Raw genomic sequence first — 21,147 nt, forward strand, 5'->3', positions numbered from 1 at the left:
CATAAACTAGTCCCAATATGGTATTGATCTGCTATATGATCTGCTTTGTCTGATTGGCTCTTTGATATCCCTCGCTGTGAGCTCGAGCATCCATCCCAGCATGACCAAGCATTGAGCTTTGTCCAGATAGTAACTATATTGGGCTACGATTTGAACAAGAAAAAAGTATGTTATAGTAATGATATTTATAGTCATTTTGAATTCATACCACTGATGTGTTGTTTTCGACAAATGATATTCATAATCCCCATTACTCCATTAACCACAATAGCCGCCCTGCTCCATCACCCAACAGTATAGATAATTGCATCACTCTTTTTGCTCGACATTGGTATCTGGGGACACTGATTTCCGTCTGCAAGAGCCGTAAGCTTCACTCCATAGTTGTGTGTGTACAGGGGAACACCGACTTATTGAACTCCTCAATCATGCTCGCCATATTCCCCGCACCACTGGATCGTCGGTCTGGATGATCGTTTGCCGAACCCCCAAAGCTCCCTAACAGTGAGTTGATAGCTAACTCCTCATCAGCATATGTTATATTAAATGGGTGACAAGAATAGTATCAACATACCCATTTGATTCCGGTGGCGTTCCTCTTCCGCGAGTTGCTGCTGCAGGGAGCTCCGACGTCGATCGTGCTTGAGGTGGCCGTACTTCTGAACGAGATCCATATTGATATGGTTTTGTAGTAACTCTCTAGTTATAGTTTAGTGATATTTAGGTGAAGAAAGAAGCTAGATTCTGCAGCAATTTGGTGGATAATATCGGGGTTAATAAATGCAGTTGATTCCCCCCCTTTCGACGTCATTACATCATGGGTTCCCCTTGCACCATCATATGATTGCACAAATAATGTGCTCTCCCTCGAGAGAGGGACAAACAGGGACCTATAGATTTGTAAGATAGACCAGCAGATCGCCAAGGGATGCGTCATAGTTAATTGTGTCGCCATCCAGGCATCGTCCTATAATAGTCCCTATGCTGGGATCTGGGCATTGCTTGGCGTGCCAGGCAACTAACTGGCAACTGGCCAGTGCGATTGCCGACGCTGCGCGGATGGCCACCTGCAGGTCTGGTTGAGGTCCATGCTTTTTGTGACAAGTTGGCGATCACTCGGAGTACTATGGTCAAAAGTACTTGGCAGGGGAGGTGTCTTGTGTTTGTAGTATTGTGGTAGTATTAAGCAGCCGTTGTATCCGGGTGGGCATACTTCGCCGGGTCACTCGTATAGTAGTGCATCACACAACTATGTCTCCAAGTCACACCGTTTCCAAGTGATATATACACCAATCAAGCCATCTTACTGTACACCTGAACAGCCACAATCTATTTCATCCCCTCCAGGATCGGGATCAAATCCACCAACGACCGAATCTCCACCCCCTCCTTCCCCCCACCTTCATCTCGGGGAACATAAACTCCCTTCCACCCCGCATCAACAGCAGCACGATAATCCTTGTCATAGTCATCGCCCACATGAACACGCACCCAATCACCACCTTCCTCACTAGCCCCTACCAGCCTCCTCGCCTGCCGCTCAGCCACGTCAAAGATCACCGGACTAGGCTTCTCCTCTCCAGCCTGATAACTCGTGATCACGAGATCAATATCATCAACCTTCTCTCCATACTCACCAGTGGAAATACTAGAAGGATCCTCGAAACCCGGTAATTTCAAACTCTCGATTTCCTGATCCGCTCTTCCCTTCCCTACACTCAGCCCCAATGACTGGAGCACAGCAGGCACCCTATCATCTGAGTTGGAGAGGACTCCCACAACTATCCTCTCAAAGACACCCAGTTTCTGACCGGTGGTTTTGATTTGCCTGAGGCGTTGGAATAATTCGCCCGCGTCGTTGTAGAGCGCGTAGCCTTGCGAGCTTGCGAAGCGATCCAGTAAGCCCTGGATTAGCTCCTCTGGTAATTTGGTAGATTTATCTGCCAAGACCTGTTGGAACGTGGTGCGTATGAGCTCCTCCCACCACTGCCTTGGTCCGCCGTATTGGCCGCGGATGGCATCCGCGCGGCCATAGTTCGGTCGGTGGCGGGATTGCGCTTTGTAAGCGGATTTGAAGGCTGGTTGAAGGATGGATGGTGTGAGCTCAGGAGATTGTTGAAGTTTGAAGGAGTTAAAGGCGGATATGTACTGTTCGGGAATGGGGTGGCGCGGATGAAAGATTGTGTTGAATGCGTCCATGGTTAGGAGGAGGGTGCGGGGGCGCATAGTTGGTTCCTGGATAAGTCGGGGTTTTGTTTGGGTTGTGATGTTCGTGGTGTTTATTGATTTGTTTGACTGTGAATTATGCAAAATGCGACAATATAATGTGTATATGATCGATGTCGATTAGTGTTCGTTTAATTCAATTTGAAGGAACAATGATGAAAGAGAATGTTGGATTGGAGATGATCGGCCTGAGCAGGAAGGAGCTGTATCGGTGTTTGATAACATCCTGTTATCGAGTCAGTCATGTGACTTCTAACTATAAGAGTAGGGGATGTTCATCATCAGAGGGCTGAAAGAGCAGGAGAAAAACGATAAATTCATTTATATTTACTACCATAATTGTTGGAATACTTAGGCTATGAATCTTCCATAAACTAAGCAGTTTGGCAGACAAGATCATACATCCTTCTTGGAGGAATTATACTTTAACCTTCCATCTCCACTTCCAGTCCAGCAGAGCCCATCGAGATAATATCAGACCAACAAGCCCGACCAAGAGCACAGCCGAGTAAAACCCGATAAGAATCTGGGATGTGGTCGATTGCAACAAGTCACCTCCCACGGGAACAGCCAATAAAACCCCGAACGAAGCCACGGAGTATAGGGTACCGTAAAACCGACCATACTCTTCGGTCCTGCAGAGCTGGCCAGCACATACAGGAGCAAGGGAGATCCACCCCCCAGATCCGAATCCAAAGATAGCCACCACAGTGTATAGAGTCCTCACATCGTGAGAGCCAACAGGCAGCCAGACCGTTGCCATTATGATAAACGTGAGTAGGACTAGGCAGAGCAGGATGTTGAAACGGCCGATCTTGTCGGCCGCAAATCCGGGAAGGACTCTTCCTACTAAGCCAAAGCAGTTCAGGACTGTGAGCGAGTAAAATTGCACGTCTGTTGGAAAGCCAGCAAAGCGGACGTATGTCGGCAATAGTGCCGCGCAGCCGAAGATGATGAATTCCAAGGAGAAGACTGCCACAGTCAAAAAACAAAGTCGAGGGGACCCAAAGGCCCGGAAGTCGATTGTTGCTTTGCTGTTGCTGGCAGCTGGTAGGCGGCCTTTGACTAGAATAATTGCTGCTGCGTAGCATCCCAAAGCTATAAAGGCGATAACGCGGATAGACCACGTCCAACCGTAATTTGAGAACAGGGTCCGTAGGATTACTGGGATGGTAGCACCTCCAGCCGATGACCCGCCCATACAAATGCCTGATTAATCAATGCGCATGCCATCCCACTTACTCTTTGCTATCAGTACCAGACTCCTCCGCTGTGGATTTCTCGTCCACTCCTTGTCCTCTCCCCATTTCCTTGCCCGCTCGACTTTCGAATAGCTGGTAAGAGCCATCTTCGTGGACATGCCCACTAAGCAGCCGTATGCCATTTTTACTGTAAAAACCAACGGTAATGACCTTCTTGTCGTCTGTCGGAACTTTGGAGGAATTGTGTGCTTTAGCACCCCTACACCAGTTCTTATCAATTCCGGACCGTCAAGTAAGATGGTAAATAGCGCCTACTGAATGAAGTATCCGGTGACCGTGTCGTATTGCGTTTCATGAATCAGCATCGCCGAACGGTTGGATAGCAGGTGCATAAGTTCAGTGGATCTGTACCTTTGACTCCACATCATCTGTGACTTTCCGCACGGAGGAAACCCAGTTATCTCCAGAAGATCCGTTGATTCTGCGAACATCGTCCTTGGTCACTTTTCCGATCAGATTGAGAACATTCCGCCTCGCAGAGGACGAGATAGCTCGGATCATGTTCAGAGACATTGCGCATAGTATTGTGTCCTTGGCTGAGAAATTGGCAGTGAGTGATATGGCACGCAATTTTCGCTTACTTGCTTAGCAGGAACTCGAACAAAGTACTGTCAAAAGAAGAGCACTAAAATGCATGACTTGAAGTGTGATGATGCACGGCTTAAGAAGGAAAGACCTCTCCCTCCTAGTCCCTCAACACGGAAGGTACTTTTCGCTTGCCTCCTTCACAGCACCGGAGTTACTACCCTAATAGCATGAAGGGTTATTCGGATGACAACAACCGGAAAGAAGCACCTCCATACAAATAGGAGATGAACCAAGCTAATTCCCCTGCGCTAAGAGAAATCTACCAACAACTAAAGCCCGGGTACGTATGTCAGTTCTACCCAACAATATACAAAGCGAAGGGTATGCAACTCACTTTTACGAAACTCCTCGGGCTTCTCCTGAACGATCCAATGGCCGCAGTCGATATCCACGATCTCAGAAGACGGAAAGAATGCTTTTATCAGCGGCAGTGCTGATTCAGGGATAAAGTTGCTCTGAAGAGCTCTCAGAAAGAGCACACGACAATTGAATTGCCTAATGGCTTCGCTCCCCTCATCTACACGATAAGGAAATTCGCCAAGAGGTCTTATGGCTGTGCTCAAGGTTTCGACGGGCACACGTAGTTGGAGGAAAGGTGTATCTGGCTTCTTGTGAAGATTGCTAATGAGCCAAGCCCGTATGGCAGGAGACTGTAGATTCCTTTTTAGCCCTACCTTCGAAAGCTGCAGAATCAATACCATCACAAAGCACGGCATCTAACCTTTTCATATCGAGTCAAGATCCTATCAGCTTGCGAATAGTCCGTGATCCGTTCGTCTCCCAATCTCGCCAATCCTTCCAGATACCGAGCAAAGTCTGACTCCAGTGGCAAGCGGATTGGGCAATTGTCGATCGCCACTACGTCCTTAACTAGGGTCGGAGATTCTAAAGATAGGGTTAATGCTGTTTTGGCGCCCCTGAGAACCCATGTGTTAGACACAATACTATACTATTCGGGAACGGGGAGCATTAAGTGAGTACAGTCGATGCATACATGGAGTGGCCAATAACAGTCGGCGATCGAAGCTGGTGTCTTTCGATGAAATATTTGACATCCAGTGCCATCTCCATATAGTCGTGTTTTGGATGATGACCGGATTCGCCATGGTTCCGCATATCCTGGCTGGAGGTTCAGTTTGTTACTTGAAGTACATCGCTATTCGGGTCACCCAGAGAAGGAAGGTACATACCAGAGCATACACAGGCCGGGAGAGATCTTTAGCGAGTAGTCTGTTGAGACTGTTAGGGCGAACATAGACAGAACAAAAGCAGAAATACTTCCCTGCTAACATGTCGATTTTCACGCTTTAAGCCTAGAAATCCATGCAGGAAGAGAATTGGCCTGGTTGGAGTAGCATTATGGCTTGTCGAAGCGTTGCTGGTAGGTGGTCGATGGAGTTCATAAGCTAATGGGATTCGTCGTGCCGCGGTATGTAAATGCCGGCAGAGATGTCTTGAGTGCAACATTGAGGGAAATATGGTCTTGACTGGTTAGCTTAGAGAGTAAGGAGTGTCGCTTGCATTGATTAAAGAATGTATTTAACGAATTTATCGCTAGGAATAGTTAGTTAACGAGTCCGTTACTGTCTCGTTCTTCCGGGAGAGATTTGCGGGTGTTCAGGGAAATTGACGCGCCGATCCCTTATACATACATGTAATATTACGTTGCTTCTGGTAACGCTATTGTTTCGGTAGCAGAATCCGAAGATCTCGGGCCCTCCGTCTTGTTACTGTTTGTAATCAGGACAAGCAAGTTGTATATTATTGCTGTGCTACACAGTATCACCCTTGTTCTTCTGGTTTTCATAAGCAGGGCAAGACCTGATTATGTCGGTACTGGCGTGGGCTTTTAATAGTCTGGGTCACTTCTCTATCGGAACCGAGTTATGTACTTCACGCCCTTTCGGTGACGACCCCCTTCGTTTTGAGACCCACACGCAAGCAACTCTTATAATGAAGGGCTCATGACTGAGCGCCCTCCAACTTTACGGGAATGCAGCATTTACATCGTTTCAATATCACTCTTATAATTTATATGCAAAATGCGTCGGTCGGCCCGGCAGGACTCTTCTCTGCTTACCGAAGAGCTTGAACTAAGATCTCATACTGGCTGGCATCTATGACACCGAGCAACCGGCAGATGGGCCCGGAGTCAGCCAGGCCTTCCCCGAAGGTGGTCGAGAGGCATGGATGTGCCTCTTGGGATCCTTTTTGCTGATGTTCCCGTCATTTGGATTTGAAGCAGCAGGTACGTCAACTATGTCATGACCTCATTTACATGAAGACCCAAGTTACTACGAACAGCTGACTTGAATACCTAGTTGGCACTGTCCAGGACTACATTAGCGAGCACCAGCTTGCCGAATACAGCATCCGCGATGTTGGCTGGATCACCGCAATTTTCGTGTTTCTGACTCTATTTCTTGGAGTCCAGGTCGGACCACTGTTCGATCGATACGGTCCTCGAGCCTTATTGACATGCGAAGGTTGAAGTGTGGTTTCAGGGCACAGAGGTCTTGGCATGATGCGGGCAGTGACCAAATGGTCCGGACCTGCCGCGTCAACTCACCAACATTCACTCGCTCATCTACTAGAATAGAATCATTCTGCTTAGTAGCCATGATTCCATCAGTATTAGCTGTTAGGAGAAATTCCGCAGCTCGCTTTCTTTCTAACAATATCGTATACCGCACACGATCCCCAACACTGTTTGTATTTGCCCCAGCATTAAGAATGTCTCTTTGGAGAGCGATATCATCATCACCATCATCAATGAAGTCCTCCGCGATGGGTTCCATTATTCCACCGAAAATCTCTCAGAATGCACAGAAGTTCCTGACTAGTGTCTTCGACATTATCCAGTCTGATCAAAAGGTGGAAGAGGAAGAGTTACCAGACTACAAAGCACACCGATTCTATCCCGTTCGACTGGGTGAAATATTCCATAACCGCTATCAAACAGTGGCAAAACTGGGCTTTGGCTCCTCATCAACTATATGGCTGTCCCGCGATTTGATGTATGTTCGAAAGACTCTAATGTTTTTTTTTACCATTAAACTGTCTTGCATAGAAACGGCCAATATGTCGCATTGAAAGTCTATGTGCATACTTCTTCGGTCCACCGCGAACTCCCATTCTATGATCACGCGAAGCAACAGCTACAAACAAGCTCACACCAGGGACGATACAACATTCGCAAGTTATTAGATTCCTTCACTGTTTCCAGTCCAGATGGGACACATATAGTCCTTATCTTCGAGGCCGCGCAGATGAGTCTGCGTGACATGAAGGTAGTGTTCCGACCGGATGGGTTTGATGAGAATCTGGTGAAAGGTGCCATTACCGAGCTTCTACAGGCGGTGGACTTTCTCCATATGCAAGGACAGGTTGTTCACACTGGTATATTCTTCTTTCCTTCGAGCAAGCAAGCTTTTAAAAGAGTGAACTACATAACCCCATAATAGATATACATCCTGGAAATCTGCTCCTTGGAGCCTATGATAACCAGTCGCTGAGTGCACTGGAACACGAAGAACTTGTTTCACTAGTACCTCGCAAGCCGGTCTCTCCCACTCGGACTATCTATCTATCACGCCTGATGCGTCCTCAAGTAGGTCCAATGTTGTTGTCTGACTTTGGTGAGACACGGATTGGCCCAGGGCCCCACGGCGGTGATATCATGCCGCTGGAGTATCGGGCACCTGAGACATTGCTCTATATAGGTTGGAGTTACCCTGTCGATATCTGGAGTGTAGGTCTTACGGTAGGTCACAGTTCCTCCTAGCCAGCATGGCACTTTGTGACAGCTTTGTGATAACTGAAATGGACTGCAGGCCTGGGATCTTCTAGAGTCGAGAAATCTTTTCACAGCACGAGATGAAGATGGTGATTTGTATGATGCTGCACATCTCGCACAAATAATCGCTGCACTAGGACCGCCTCCCCCCGAATTTCTAAGAAGGAACCAGAAAAGGAGAAGCGACTTTTGGGACTCCGATGGTAAGCAGTATCTACCAGCTGACATTGCAATTTACCGATTATTCTTGTCCCTTTTGCTCCCTGCTGATGTCTGCTGTATAGGAAAGTGGCTGGGCCTTGCGCCTATTCCGCTTGATCGAACAATGGAACGGTTAGAATCTCGACTCAGTGATAAGTCTGGCTTTCTACAGTTCCTGCGAAAGACTCTTACTTGGCTGCCCGAGGAAAGAGCAACAGCCAAGGAGCTTTTACAGGATCCTTGGTTGAGAGGCTGAGCTAGCTGACAACTACGACTATACTTTTGTTCTGCATAGCTGATGACTGAGTGGACTTCGCGATGAACTTCAAAGTATTGTTGTGTGACAAGACGGAGTCTAATGCGGTGTTCCTTTCACCATTATAAGAGATGCTCCAGGTTACACATGTTTTCAATACTTTGCAACCATACCAGTAGAGACAGCCAACTAGTATAATGGTATGGAACTGAGAATTGTGCAATTGTATCAACCAAACAGTGCATGACTACTGACATCCTTAGTTCTTAATTCGAATATGGAAACTTCCGTATCTCTAGTAGTCTTCCTGGTAACAGCAATATTAGCCCTTGATACGCCGTGCCTTTTCTGCCATAATCGTACTTTGGGTGGACTATATCTAATATCAGGAATTCCGAAAAGCTAAGCCGACCTAACTTAACCAGGTGCCCTTTGATTTCAACGTTAAGTGGCTAGAGCGGCCCGTCTGGTGAGAAATTAGCGTGGCCCTGGATCGGCGGAAGGTGGAGAGGCCTCCACCGTCAGCTCCCCATATATAGGAGTCTCTGTGCCGGAGTCATTTACTCCTCCTACACAACTTCATCCTCCTCTTCCAGAAACAATTAATTATTCTTATTCACACTCTCGACCACCTCTAGTGTCTACTAGTAAGTCAGGTATAGTCATCGAGTTCAATAGCACCGCGCCCCCTTCCTCCCTGTACGGCAGATTAACTCGGAACAAATCCAATTGATTAACATACCACAGCATGACAGACAACACATCACTGACGCGGAATTCTTTTATAGACAACAACATGACGCTAGAAAATCAAGACAATTCCAGACCTCGCTCGCGACCGATCAGCAGAACAAGACGGGTTTTCGAGACGATGGCCATTACATCAGTGACCTCCATGGTCGTCGGTACTTTAGAAGACGTCTTTCTTACATCGGTAGATCCTCGCTCATGGCTTCATTTGATATTATATATTTCTTGTTACACGATGTTTTCTTTCCTGTATGATAGGGTTAGGCCTATTTAAATGTATATATATATGAAGTGGCCGAGTGTCTCCAGTACTCATCAATGACACATGGCAGACAATCGCCTACGCATGATGCACATGAGTAATGGATGTATCCATATGTCCAAGCTCCCGATGAGGGGCTTTTGATTCCTGGTATTCTTTATCCCAGACGTTAAACATTGGTCTGGAGGAGCTGGTCAGATTGGGCTGACCCAACGTGATGTCTCGGATGTCTGGCCCCGATGTTACATTTGGATTGATCTGCCTTTTAGGGCGACGCTAATATCAACACCATCTCCACATGTCAGACCTCCATTCCCTCGTTCATTGGACTGTTGATTCACCGGTGCATTCCGAAATCCTTGATATAAGAAAAAATCGCGCAATATAGTGCGGTTTCGTGTCCCGTCAGAAGCATCACCCTGAATCGTGAATCCTGTATCAAACTATCTGCAGATACTCTCTGCCATTTCTAGCAGCGATGAAGATATCTCATGGAACTAAGTCTGCATACGCTATTCATTCGTTTCTTCTGCTGGTATGGTAGCGAAGAGATGTCTCTGTGCTCTTTAACCGAGGTATTCAACCAATGGGTTTGGCTTTCCGGACCTGCATGGTGCTTCTCCGGAGTATGGTTTCCTGCATTTTCATTATTTTTATTAAGGCGCCGGTGTTACGGTTGAAACAGTTCTTAAACTATCGTTTCCCGCTGAAGACATTGGCGTACCCATTGAGGTCAGTTCACCCCATCCCTACGGCCATCCTCAACTTCGTAACCTGGAAGCCAAGCGAATTAGTCATGACATGTATTACAGTACCTTGTCATTCAATGCTTTATCTTCCACCACACATGATGAGGAGCTGCGAGATTCTATTATTGCTGCTGCGGCGAGAATGAATTTTTCCTTGGTCATTCTCCCGCTGTCCATGAGAGATTTGTTCTCCTCGACCTGCTCTAGGTCATCGTCATACTTGTCCAATTCTCCCATCTTTCGCGATGCGAATGCCTACAGTTCTTCTGCACAGTTAAATCCCTTCTCTCACTTTGCCCAGCCATCGGTCCCAAAATGCTGTCGAAGCTTCGTAAAAGGAAAACTGCGGTGGTCGTTGAAGCCGGAGGAAAGGAGTATGTGGAGCCACATGGCTCCAGATTCTTGCGACCACTTGATGAGTCTAGAAAGCTCTTTCTCTTCGTAGCCTGGAGTTCTTTCCTCTTCTTCCTCTAAAAGCCGTATGAACTTGTCTAGGTACTTGAAGTACCTTGTAGCTATCTGGGGTGGCTCTTCGCCATTGTAGTCCCAGGCGCTATTAACTGGTCTATCCTGGAGAAGCCACCAGGGTGCCGAGCCAAACAGCTGCGCGGGTCCTATATAGGACCACTCGAGGTCTACTACTCCAACGACAGTGAGATCATCCTTACTGCGGACAATCAGATTGGCAAGACCGAGATCGTCACATATCAACTTGAATTTGCCATGGTCATATCTCGGATGGATTAAGTCTGGTAGTAAGGAACTCAGTGCCTTAAAGGCTACATACTTGTTCTGGGCATCGTATTGGCCACAGACTGAATTTGGTTGGTGAACAAGCTGTTCCCAGTCCTGACTGATAACGTACTGGAAATATTCTGTCGTTGTCGCAAACCCCTTGGTTCGGTCACCTTGGAATCATAGATTAGTCGAACTAGCATGAACTCACTGGATTTTATGTGTATATACCGAAAGTGTTCACTCCTCCATTCTGTAGGATGTTGTGTGCCTTGAATGTTAGCGGCCGTGACAGTGAATTAGAGCAATGGGCTCCAGTCAGTGCCGGCGGAGGCAGACTGCCGATTTGGTCAAAATCAACCTTGAAAAGCTGAAGCATGATCACCGCCATCTGTCTATAGATAATTTCAACATCATGGTCGCTGATGTCCTCCCTCATAAGTCGGCTGGGGCGCTCGGCATTATGATCCCGCAGGAGATCACTAAGACTCACACAGTTAATGAAATCCATTATAATAAACGGACCGAGACAAAGTGGGTTGCTGGCAGCGGGACCCCACGCGCGGACTCTCGGGACGGGGATGGCAGTCTGCTCGCGGATGAGGCCCAGGGCCGTCACCTCCATCGCCACTTTCTCATTGGTGTAGTCGTCGCAGATTTTCCCCACGCGAGGGAAACGAACCATCCAGGTAGTGTTGTCGCTGAAGACCATTTTCAGGCCGGCGTTGAATGCGCCATTGTGGAATGTACCCTCGAGGTTACAAGGAAGTTTGTCGGGATGGAATGTAGACACCCACGAACAGAGACGACCCAATCTGTGGGTCTCGTTCACCTTATCAACCCAGATCTGTCCCTGCACCTCATGGATAAGGTCGACAAGTGCGTTCGTGTCCATTACATGAGTGTAGGCTTCAGTTGATAAGTGAGAGATACAAGTTTGGTGAGGAAACCGATCGAGAGGCGCGAGGTGGACAAAAGTAAGGGGGACTTTGGTCCGTTTCGTGGTCGGGCAGCACGAGGTTCTGTGCCTCAGGCGTCTCCGAGGCAGCTTCTCCATCCAACGCATATACTAGTACTACTCAGCAAAGTGCTGCAATTAAAGTATACTTCAGTCAATCTTCAAGATGACCGATTGAGAAAAGGCACACTTGCTTCTTGAGACTGGCCTGGTCATAGATTCCAGAAGACCTAGGTTCTAGTCGATTACTAATTGCATCTACAACTGAATAGTTAGAGATAGAATCATATAGCTCAATATAGCTTACTCCATAGTATATTGCTGAGCGCTTCTCCAAGGGAGCATTTAACCCGAAAGTAGAGAGAGTAACATTTGGATCGAAGCATTGTTGTATGTGCAATTGCAGGCAGTTTTGAGCAGGACAGATCACATTAAGAATGGACCATTGCTTACTTGCTTCCCCACACCAGGATGACCATAACAAGCCCCGCAGGTGAAAGACAGGGTCCAAGCGTCAAGCACAACATAATTAAGGTGCACCAGATGGCATTCGGTCATCTTCACCTGTTGCTATGCTTTGCCACTACAAGCATACGTGACCCTAGTGTTGGAGCTCATGGTCGGAGTACTTAGCACGAGGATAAAGCATCAAGGTAAAATATCTGCATAGTCAAGAAATGGGAGGTGAGCAACTTAGTACTAATACTCTATGTCTAATTCGATTCTATTTGTACCAGAACTAGTAGTAGTAAATCGCAATGTCCTTCAAACCATGAAAGCTCACGGGTTGTCGATATGATGATGTTGTGTGGATTCAGCACATCAATTTAGCCCTCCTGGTGGCTTGTATATATAATACGAGCAAGGTTGAACAATAACTCGGACTTAAGACTGGCAATTGAAAATGTACCTTGCCTTGCCGACAAACACGCCCTCGGGCTATTGATATAATTATGTCCGAGTGATGCTCAACTATGGTTCCTTAAAGGCGAACAGCCCAAGCCACCTTCTAAACCCTTACCCGACCCAAGCTTCCCATAGTCCACCGTTCGGTAATCCGAAGCTGGCTCACCTCAGAACTCTCGGCGTAGGTTGCTTATTCCAGAGGATATATCCGACAAACCCGACCGGCAGGATAATATCCGACAGATACTCCGAGGAACGGAATGGAAAATTTTAGAATAAGATTTATTTTAAGATACAATTATATGATGGTTTAAGGTCTTACATTTCTCACTCACCACCTTATCTCTGTAGAATAAAATACGGAATAAATGATATTAGTGCTTATAAACGGTTCATCTTATTACAGCTTTCCAGAGAACAGACAAGACAGGAGTCTAGTACTACGTAACTCCTCGCTTCTAGGCAACCGCATTCGGTAAGGCTGATTTGATTGATTTGACTTGCAAACCAGATCCACAATCTGCCGAACACCAAGCCTTTTTCACTTCCCGGTTGCCACTGCCATTGCCAGTCGGAATTGCTATCGGAGATGCTTTCTCGATAACAACTCTGCCTCACATGCGCTGCTGCTGTCTTACCCCCGAGCTTTCTTACCCATTTGTCTAGATACTTCATCACTATTGGCTGCCCATCCCACTCTCTCTCACACACACACCCCCCTCGCAGCAAGTAGCAGCATTCCTTAACAGCATCTTAACCGCCGTGTGTGTGACTCGTCATCCACCCTACCACTCAACTCACTGGGCTAACTAACCCAAAAACCCACCGCTAGTCGCTGTCTCTGTTGGCTGACGCGGCCCCTTACTGCGGGACTCTCTATATTATCGCCTCCTATCTATCTACCTATCTACGTAGTTTATCCTGATTCAGCCCCATCACCGGTGCCTAATATTATCTTTGCGATGGAGCCATGAGTATTAAATCTGCCCGCACCCCCTGATAAGATAAAAATTGTTTTTTTTTTTCTGCTTCTTGGCTCCGGTTCCGCTTTTCATCTACACCAACACCAAACACCTACCTCTGTATACAGCATGGGTGTTAAACCCCTCCTGCTATCGTCCCTTTTATGGGCCGCTAGCACCACCACCGCCACAGCAGCATCACCATCAACAACACAAAATGCCAACCACATCTTCAACTCCATCCACTCCTCCATGCGACAATGGGGCTCCTCCCTCCAACACAACGGCATGTCATTATTCCTTGCCAGCGTTCCCGCCGGCACGCAGTTCTACCACGGTACCTCGATCCCCGACCCTATCAACGGCACGGAGTGGCTTGCCTTCGAGCCGGAACATGCGATGGTGTTCGCGAGGGCGCATATGGGACCCCATCCGGGTGAAGACGATGATGATAAGAAGAGGAAGGAGTTGAGGAAGCGCGATGAAGAAACGGAAGAAGAGAAAAGTTCTGGCTGGTTACATACCTATGTCGCTGCTAAGGATCTGCGACTACTTTACGCCGATGGCATGTCAGCTGGAAAGACACACAACGGGACGCTTGATTTCGAGGATCGGGTCCTGTTCCGGGATGAAGTAGGCGAAAAAGAGATGATGGGGGACCGCGAACGTGCGAACATGTTCTGTCGCATGGCGAAAGAGGAATGGGATGACCGGGTGGATGGGATGTTGCGCATGGAGGCTGGGTTTGAGATCATTCTGTGTGATTTTGCTAGGGATCTGAAGGAAGTCAGGGTGACGCGGACGAAACCGAGTTACCCGTTTGGGGGACCCGGCGGTGGTGGAAAGGATGACAAGAAGAAGAAGGGGGGCCCTGTAAGTAAAGGAGATGGAGCATTGTGGTTCAAGGCGATTGCTGCGCGGTATGATGGGATTGGAGGTAACCGGGTGACGCTAAACTATGACAACTTCGTGTCGGCGTATACGTATGGACTGGACCTGTTCCATTCGGTCAATGAGACGTTCACGTTGCCCCGGTTGACGCAGTTTACGTCCCAGCAGCTGATCCCTATCAGAGAAGCGCTGAATGAGCTGGTTATGCAACATGAGGCCAAGGAGGCTACACTCAACTGGCAGACTGTCACGGATATGGTGGTGGAGCGGTACGCGCATGACATCCGCTACTTTGCATCGGGCCAGCTGTCGACGGTGGAGGAGATCCACGCGAAGATTGAGAAGGTGCTGGGTCCGTTTGTTGACTACGAGGATCGCGATGGGGAAGAAGAGGCCGAGCGCTGCTCCATGCAGTTCATTCCGGGCGGGGCGTTCAGTGGTGATGGCGATGCTGGGGTGGCGGCGACGGCTGTGCATGCAGTCACTCGTAGGATATGTGAGACGATGGTCCAGGGCTGGCAGGAGACGGACTACAGCACGCTGATTGGGCTTTTTCAGGATCTGATGGAGTACCTGGCCTGGACAACGTGGAAGCAATGCAGCGGATGCGCCGACCACGAGATCTGCGTGGTGCCCATCTGGCCGATGGGAACTGTAGAAGACTACAATCATCCGCAGTGTCGCGATGCAACGAAGCCCGAAAGCGAAGGTCAGAGCTATTGGGGTGGCCGGCCTGGTGGCCCTGGAGGTCATCATCCTCCGCCTTCGGATTCTTCGTCGTCGGCCGGATGGATTCCGAGCTTAGTCTCGTTCCTGCGATCATTCCTGGGAGTCGCTCTGGGATTGCATTTCTGATGTGGGACAAAGAGGGATAAGGATTTTCCACGCTTATTAACTTTTTATTTTCGCTTACCTTCATCTAATTTGAACTTGATTTGACATCTTACATATGAACTTGAATTTCGGGCAGAGGAAACTCCGCTCAGGGGTGCCCTGCAAAACCAACATTTGCCTTAGCAAATAGAAACTGCGTGTAAGAAGAAAAAGAAGCGGAACAGAAAAAGGGTCAAAAAAAGCAACGATGACCTACCGAACCTGGTTTTCGGAGGATCGGAAATTGACAATTAAGCTGCCCGAAGAACAGTAGAACGGAAGTGAATTCGTTGCTCGTGCGCGGTTGAAGCTGCTCGAGGCGCCACTTCGATAGTTTGCTGCACGCTTGCATCAAGCGCCTTGTCGATCCCTTCGGTCCAGACACAAACACTTTTGCCTGTCACTCTCGCCCTCTTGGCCACGTCCTGAATTTTTAGTACTTTGGGTTGTTAATCACAATTTGTACTTTGAGTATGGCGACTGCTCTATGGTCGGGTTTCAGCTGCGGCGTCCACTATACAGCCACAATGAAGGTAGTCTTATCAGCTGAAGGCGAAAAGACCGGGTTAGCCATGTCTTGCAGGCCAAGATAGGGTATGTTCACAATAGTAGTGTAGAATAGGCATCAACCCAACATCAACACCACCAACCGAGGTAATAATGCACAATGCTTCACTCTTCACACCCCCCCTTCTCCCATTTTGGTAACAGTTGCCTTATGCCTCTCCCCCTCCCCTGAAACTTGTTTGCTACAGCGATGCTAAACAACATAGTTTCTTGATGGTGCTCCTGCCACCGGCACTTACGGATGCAGCCCGATTGCATTGCGTGCACGACACGACTCGAGTCTAGCCTATTCAGCCAGGTCGATCCAAAAATTAGGGTCCCACTATCAACTCGATGGGTCTGGCAGCCCAGTGGATCCCCATTCCTTGACATTCACGGATCACGTACAAGTGCCGTCCACACTTGTCGATCCTCCGGATCATACACTGTCAGGTACCACTGAGCTTGCAGCCGGTGAGCCACCAAAGACAATAATCTTGGATAATGCGAGCTTGGCACAAGGAACACGGGGGGGGGGGGGGGGGCTTAATGGTCTAATCTGTAATCTCAGTTCGTGGGGAATGCGAGCGAAAAGGAGAAATCGCCTCACGTTGAGCCGTGAGTGTAGATACTCATCACTCGCATATAAATATGCCCTACTGCTGCTCTCTCCATCCCTCTCTTTTCTCGCAGGTCAAGCAAGTCTCTCTTTAATCTTAATCCTAATCCCTCCGCCTTCTCCCTTCACTCTTTCCTCTTTTGCTTCCCTCGCTTCACGACCACCGCTCCTTTTGTTGTCGTTTAGTTCCATTCCCTCGCTCGTGTTTCAATATGAAGGCTTCGATCCTAACGGCCCTCACTTTGGCCGCCTGCTCCTTCGCGAGCCCCGTCGGCCAGCTTCATGCTCGCGACGGCGAATGTACCTGCCAGCCTAATGGCGGTTCAAGCTCTGGCTCTGGCTCTGGCTCTGGACCTTACCCCGGCTCTGGCTCTGGCTCTTCCCCCGGTGCTGGCTCCTATCCTGGCTCGGGATCGGGATCTGGCTCAGGTCCTACTCCTGGCTCTGGCTCTGGCTCCTACCCTGGCTCTGGCTCTGGAGCTGCTCCCAGCACTGGCTCCGGTTCCTACCCTGGCTCGGGATCCGGCTCTGCTCCTGGATCTGGGTCTTACCCCGGCTCCGGTTCTGGTTCTTACCCCGGCTCAGGCGCTGCTCCTGGAACTGGCTCCGGCTCTGCGCCCGGCACCGGTTCTGGCTCCTATCCCGGTTCAGGCTCAGGCTCTTACCCTGGCTCTGGCTCTGGCTCTGGCTCGGGACCTCAACCCTCCGAGGTGTCGACCTACCCTGCCTCCCAGGTTCCAACGCTGCCTGGCTACCAGCCCCAGCCTACGATTACACTGACAACGACCGTTCCCGTCACTGCCTCCCCCGGCTCTCCGGAGTGCACTACAACTGCCCCTGCTGGTCCCGCTGGTCAGCCGACTGGCCAACCCGCTGGCCCCGGTGCTCCTACCGGCCCTGCCGGCCAATCCCCTAGCCCTGCCGCTCCCGCTGGTCCTACCGGTCCTGCTGGACAGCCTGCTGGACCTTCTACACCTGCTGCTCAACCCTCTGGCCCCGCCGGCCCTAGTGGTCCTGCTGGTCCTTCTGGCCCCTCAGGACCGGCCAACTCTGGCTACCCTGGCAGCTCTAGCCCGTCATCTCCTTGGGGTACTCCCAGCTCTTCGGTCCCCGCTGGATCTCCCTCGCAGACCCCCGGCTGTGAAAACGGCCACTGCCATGGTACCGGCCACCTCCTCCAGGATCTGGGCGTTCAGGCTGATCACCTTCTGACCGTTGTTGGTGATGGCACCGAACAACTGCTTGTCCAGCTCAGCCAGCCCGTTGCGGACCTTCTTTCCAGCTTGGGTCTGACCGGCCTTGCTAAGCCTGTGGGCAAGATCATCAAGGACGCCGGCAGCATTGGCGAGCTGGTTAAGGATCTGGGTGCTCCCGTCGAGCAGCTTCTGGTCGTCACCGGCAAGGACACTGGCTACCTCTTGATTCAACTGGACCAGGACGTTAAGGGCCTCTTCGACAGCATTGGCCTGAACGCATTGGGCGAGCCCGTTGGTGACCTGCTGGGTGCTGTTGGCAGCAGCCTGAAGCGTCGTCAGAACTGGGACTACAACCCTTACGCCAAAAACCCCAACGGGCTCGTTGAGAAGCTGGCACCGGTGATTGACTGCATCTTGGTGGTTACGGGCGAGGACGCCAAGGACCTTATCATCAAGCTCAGCAAGCCCGTGGCCGAGGTGTTTAAGGCACTGGGATTGACTGGCCTTGGCGACAGCGTAGGCAAGGTCGTCTCGACGGTCGGCAAAGATGCGGGTGACTTGGTTTCGGATTTGGGTCAGCCCACCGAAAAGTTGCTCACTGTGGTTGGCGATGGTGGCAGCAAGCTGGTGATCCAGTTGGCTCCTGACGTTGCAGACTTGGTTGGGGACTTGGGACTCCCCAAGGTTGGTGAGGCAGTGGGTGAGGTCCTTGGAGCAGTGGGTAACAACGTGTAAGAAGTCTCGACTATTCTTTCTTTTTTTTTTTTTTTTCCTTGGTCCTATAAACGGGTGATGGAATTGCATTGCATTGCATTTATTTGGATGCGATGGTGTTGAGGCTACTTACTAGTACCATATACTATACAAGATGTAATTAGTGTAATTGATAATGATACCTAATCAAGAATATTTTCAGTTGACTTCAATACTACTACTACTACTACTATCCAATATTACCTCCCCCATTACTATCCATCCACACATCATAGTACATTCCCCAATATTCTCTTATCCCCCATCCATTCATCCGCCGATTCAACTCCGAGGCAACCCTACTTTTCCCCTCTCTCCAAAAGCGTACGTAAGCCGCATTCCACAGCCTCTCATTGCCTTTGCCTTGCCCCGGATGTAAATTGATTCGCCCCACGGGGTTTGACTGCCGATGTGGAGAAGCGAGCCGCCAGACTTGGCAAAGGCAAACCGGCATCCAACTGGAGAGTACTTGACACAATGTGTGAGTGGTGTGTGAGAGGGAGACTTTCCGGGGGGAAAGCACAGAGTTTCGCCTCCCGCTTCGTTCCCTCCAGCAATGAAATCATGGATGATTGTGGGACGTGGGGAGGCCATTCCCCCCCGCGGGTAAGATTATTCCCGCCGTGCCATTTCCGATTGCCGGTCAGAGTTCTCTATTTAATCCTCCAGTTCTCTCTACTTTTTCTTGCTCTGTTCAGCTTCAAAGTTCTTTCATTTTGTTTCTCATAGACACCTCTCCTCTCTGATTCTCCTTTCTTTACATACCATACTATCATCATGGCGCAAACTCCGCAAGACCTTAAGATTGCCATTCTGGGTGCAGGTATGTACATCCTTTTTTTCTGCCGCCCTATAATAGGGTTTAGTATAGGAAGTATGACGAGATACTAACAGGAGTGTTGTTGTATAGGCATGGGCGGTCTGACCTGCGCCTTGGCTCTGGCTAAGGAAGGCTTCAAGAACATCGACGTTTATGAGAATGCACACGATCTGGGCTTCGTTGGAGCTGGTATCCAACTGGCCCCGAACATGGCCCGCGTGCTGGATCGCCTGGGTGTCTGGAAGCCCATTGAGGCCGAGGCTGTTAACATTACTTCCACTAGCGTTAGAGGTATGTGTTGCATTTCCCCCTAGGATGAAAGATCGACAGTCCTTTCTATGTGAAACCTTGAGCTCAACGCTAATTCAACCGAACAGTCGGTGCCTCGGACTCGGAGTTGGCCCACGTCCCACTGGAATACATCCACGACACCTACGGATATCCCCACATGGTTGGCCACCGGTCTTCCCTCGCCGGCCACCTGTACCAAGGTTGCCTGCAGCACCCGGACCAGATCCGCTTCCACTTTGCCACTACCGCCAGCGACACCACTTTCGGTCCTAAGTCCTCCTTCACCGCTACCCCCCGCGACCACCCCGAGCAGGCCTACCGCGTTGAGGCCGATGTCCTCCTCGCCTGTGATGGCATCAAGTCCCAGTCCCGCGTGGCCATGCTCGACCTCCTCGGCATCAAGGCCGGCGTCAAGGACACCCACCAGGCCGCCTACCGTATCATGATCCACAAGGACCAGATCAAGGACGACCCCGAGCTCCTGGAGCTCATGAACGGCAACCGCGTGACTCGCTGGATCGGCGAGAAGCGTCATATTATTGCCTACCCCGTCTCTAACAACACCATCTACAACCTCTCCACCACCCAACCTGACACCCACTTCGCCGCCGCCACCAATGCCACCTATACCACCCGCGGTGACAAGTCCGTCATGCTGGGTGTCTTCGGCGACTTCTGCCCCATGGTCCAGCGTATGCTGAACTACGTCCCCGAGGGTGAAGTCTGCGAGTGGAAGCTGCGTGTCCACGAGCCCCTCCCCACCTGGGTGCACGAGACCGTCGCCCTTGTCGGCGATGCCTGCCACCCTACCCTGCCCCATCTCGCACAGGGTGCCGCCCAGGCCATCGAGGACGGTGGTGTCATCGGTGCTGTCCTCTCCAAGCTCCCCGATACTACCCCGGCTTCCATCCACAAGGCCCTCAAGGTCTACGAGAAGGTGCGCAAGGACCGTGCTTACGCTATCGTCGAGCTGGCTGCCGCTTCCGGCCGTGCTCTCCACCTGGGTGACGGTGCCGCCAAGGAGGAGCGTGATCGCCAGTTCGCTGCTCTCCGCCAGGGTAAGGGCCCTGTGCCCGACAAGTGGGCGGATGCCGATGTGCAGAAGGAGCTGTATGGTGTTGATGCGACTAAGATCGCGCTGGAGCAGTTCGACGAGCTCTTTGCTTCTGTGTAAGCTTTGGCCTTATACCTTTTCCTTATTTCTTTTCTGTTTTCTTATCGCCTTCACGATTGAACCCGATGTATATTGTATATAGAGCTGATTGGTTGTATTGATGATTGAAGGTCGGGTCGTGAGGCGAAGCTGGCTTGATCGATTATTTGGAGGAATTGATTGGTTGGCCGGAATTAGTGTTCTTTTATCTAGCATTGCAGCCCCTTGCATATACAATGATGATGTTATGATTTGATTGTTACACTATTTTTTTCTTTGTTCGTAGTATACTATCCCTGTTCATGCATGTATCCATTGGATGAATGTATACACCCGTAGTTGTACAAAGACGGA

At 49.8% G+C, this 21,147-nt stretch overlaps 11 protein-coding genes across 11 annotated transcripts; 5 read left to right on the forward strand and 6 right to left on the reverse strand.

Moving 5' to 3' along the window:
* Positions 1–309: 309 nt before the first annotated feature.
* Positions 310–1,163, reverse strand: BO87DRAFT_455388 (uncharacterized protein; the record flags this gene model as incomplete). Its single annotated transcript, XM_025628632.1, has 3 exons — positions 575–1,163; positions 411–516; positions 310–355 (listed from the first exon to the last, which is right to left on the reverse strand). The coding sequence occupies exons 1-3, from the start codon at positions 672–674 to the stop codon at positions 310–312; spliced, it is 252 nt and encodes an 83-aa protein (XP_025484139.1). The 5' UTR covers positions 675–1,163.
* A 42-nt stretch (positions 1,164–1,205) lies between these two features.
* BO87DRAFT_412482 (haloacid dehalogenase-like hydrolase) lies at positions 1,206–2,491 on the reverse strand. The gene has a single exon (XM_025626500.1). It carries the CDS (start codon positions 2,224–2,226, stop codon positions 1,330–1,332), a length of 897 nt encoding a protein of 298 aa, XP_025484140.1. The 5' UTR covers positions 2,227–2,491; the 3' UTR covers positions 1,206–1,329.
* A 153-nt stretch (positions 2,492–2,644) lies between these two features.
* Positions 2,645–3,793, reverse strand: BO87DRAFT_421775 (MFS general substrate transporter; the record flags this gene model as incomplete). The annotated part of the gene is made up of 3 exons (XM_025627074.1): positions 2,645–3,435; positions 3,485–3,687; positions 3,744–3,793. The coding sequence occupies 3 exons, from the start codon at positions 3,791–3,793 to the stop codon at positions 2,645–2,647; spliced, it is 1,044 nt and encodes a 347-aa protein (XP_025484141.1).
* Positions 3,794–4,345: 552 nt separating this feature from the next.
* BO87DRAFT_298821 (alpha/beta hydrolase) lies at positions 4,346–5,543 on the reverse strand (the record flags this gene model as incomplete). The annotated part of the gene is made up of 5 exons (XM_025619074.1): positions 4,346–4,726; positions 4,798–4,993; positions 5,071–5,195; positions 5,267–5,315; positions 5,341–5,543. 5 exons carry the CDS (start codon positions 5,541–5,543, stop codon positions 4,346–4,348), a joined length of 954 nt encoding a protein of 317 aa, XP_025484142.1.
* A 750-nt stretch (positions 5,544–6,293) lies between these two features.
* BO87DRAFT_421777 (uncharacterized protein) lies at positions 6,294–6,567 on the forward strand (the record flags this gene model as incomplete). Its single annotated transcript, XM_025627075.1, has 2 exons — positions 6,294–6,324; positions 6,398–6,567. The coding sequence occupies 2 exons, from the start codon at positions 6,294–6,296 to the stop codon at positions 6,565–6,567; spliced, it is 201 nt and encodes a 66-aa protein (XP_025484143.1).
* Positions 6,568–6,848: 281 nt separating this feature from the next.
* Positions 6,849–8,329, forward strand: BO87DRAFT_298693 (putative protein kinase; the record flags this gene model as incomplete). The annotated part of the gene is made up of 5 exons (XM_025619070.1): positions 6,849–7,093; positions 7,147–7,475; positions 7,541–7,839; positions 7,910–8,075; positions 8,157–8,329. 5 exons carry the CDS (start codon positions 6,849–6,851, stop codon positions 8,327–8,329), a joined length of 1,212 nt encoding a protein of 403 aa, XP_025484144.1.
* Positions 8,330–9,760: 1,431 nt separating this feature from the next.
* On the reverse strand, positions 9,761–10,492 carry BO87DRAFT_372778 (uncharacterized protein). The gene is made up of 2 exons (XM_025622375.1): positions 10,136–10,492; positions 9,761–10,073 (listed from the first exon to the last, which is right to left on the reverse strand). Exon 1 carries the CDS (start codon positions 10,325–10,327, stop codon positions 10,148–10,150), a length of 180 nt encoding a protein of 59 aa, XP_025484145.1. The 5' UTR covers positions 10,328–10,492; the 3' UTR covers positions 9,761–10,073; positions 10,136–10,147.
* BO87DRAFT_455394 (phosphotransferase family protein) lies at positions 10,379–11,735 on the reverse strand (the record flags this gene model as incomplete). Its single annotated transcript, XM_025628633.1, has 2 exons — positions 11,057–11,735; positions 10,379–10,998 (listed from the first exon to the last, which is right to left on the reverse strand). Exons 1-2 carry the CDS (start codon positions 11,718–11,720, stop codon positions 10,379–10,381), a joined length of 1,284 nt encoding a protein of 427 aa, XP_025484146.1. The 5' UTR covers positions 11,721–11,735.
* A 1,837-nt stretch (positions 11,736–13,572) lies between these two features.
* On the forward strand, positions 13,573–15,605 carry BO87DRAFT_131117 (uncharacterized protein). Its single transcript, XM_025618047.1, has one exon. It carries the CDS (start codon positions 13,781–13,783, stop codon positions 15,395–15,397), a length of 1,617 nt encoding a protein of 538 aa, XP_025484147.1. The 5' UTR covers positions 13,573–13,780; the 3' UTR covers positions 15,398–15,605.
* A 1,054-nt stretch (positions 15,606–16,659) lies between these two features.
* On the forward strand, positions 16,660–18,563 carry BO87DRAFT_372780 (uncharacterized protein). Its single transcript, XM_025622376.1, has one exon. It carries the CDS (start codon positions 16,793–16,795, stop codon positions 18,509–18,511), a length of 1,719 nt encoding a protein of 572 aa, XP_025484148.1. The 5' UTR covers positions 16,660–16,792; the 3' UTR covers positions 18,512–18,563.
* A 676-nt stretch (positions 18,564–19,239) lies between these two features.
* On the forward strand, positions 19,240–21,026 carry BO87DRAFT_350018 (putative monooxygenase). Its single transcript, XM_025621051.1, has 3 exons — positions 19,240–19,352; positions 19,440–19,640; positions 19,727–21,026. Exons 1-3 carry the CDS (start codon positions 19,307–19,309, stop codon positions 20,812–20,814), a joined length of 1,335 nt encoding a protein of 444 aa, XP_025484149.1. The 5' UTR covers positions 19,240–19,306; the 3' UTR covers positions 20,815–21,026.
* Positions 21,027–21,147: the final 121 nt, after the last annotated feature.

The sequence above is a fragment of the Aspergillus neoniger genome (genome assembly GCF_003184625.1).
Source record: "Aspergillus neoniger CBS 115656 unplaced genomic scaffold BO87scaffold_3, whole genome shotgun sequence".
Taxonomy (NCBI): Eukaryota; Fungi; Ascomycota; class Eurotiomycetes; order Eurotiales; family Aspergillaceae; genus Aspergillus; species Aspergillus neoniger.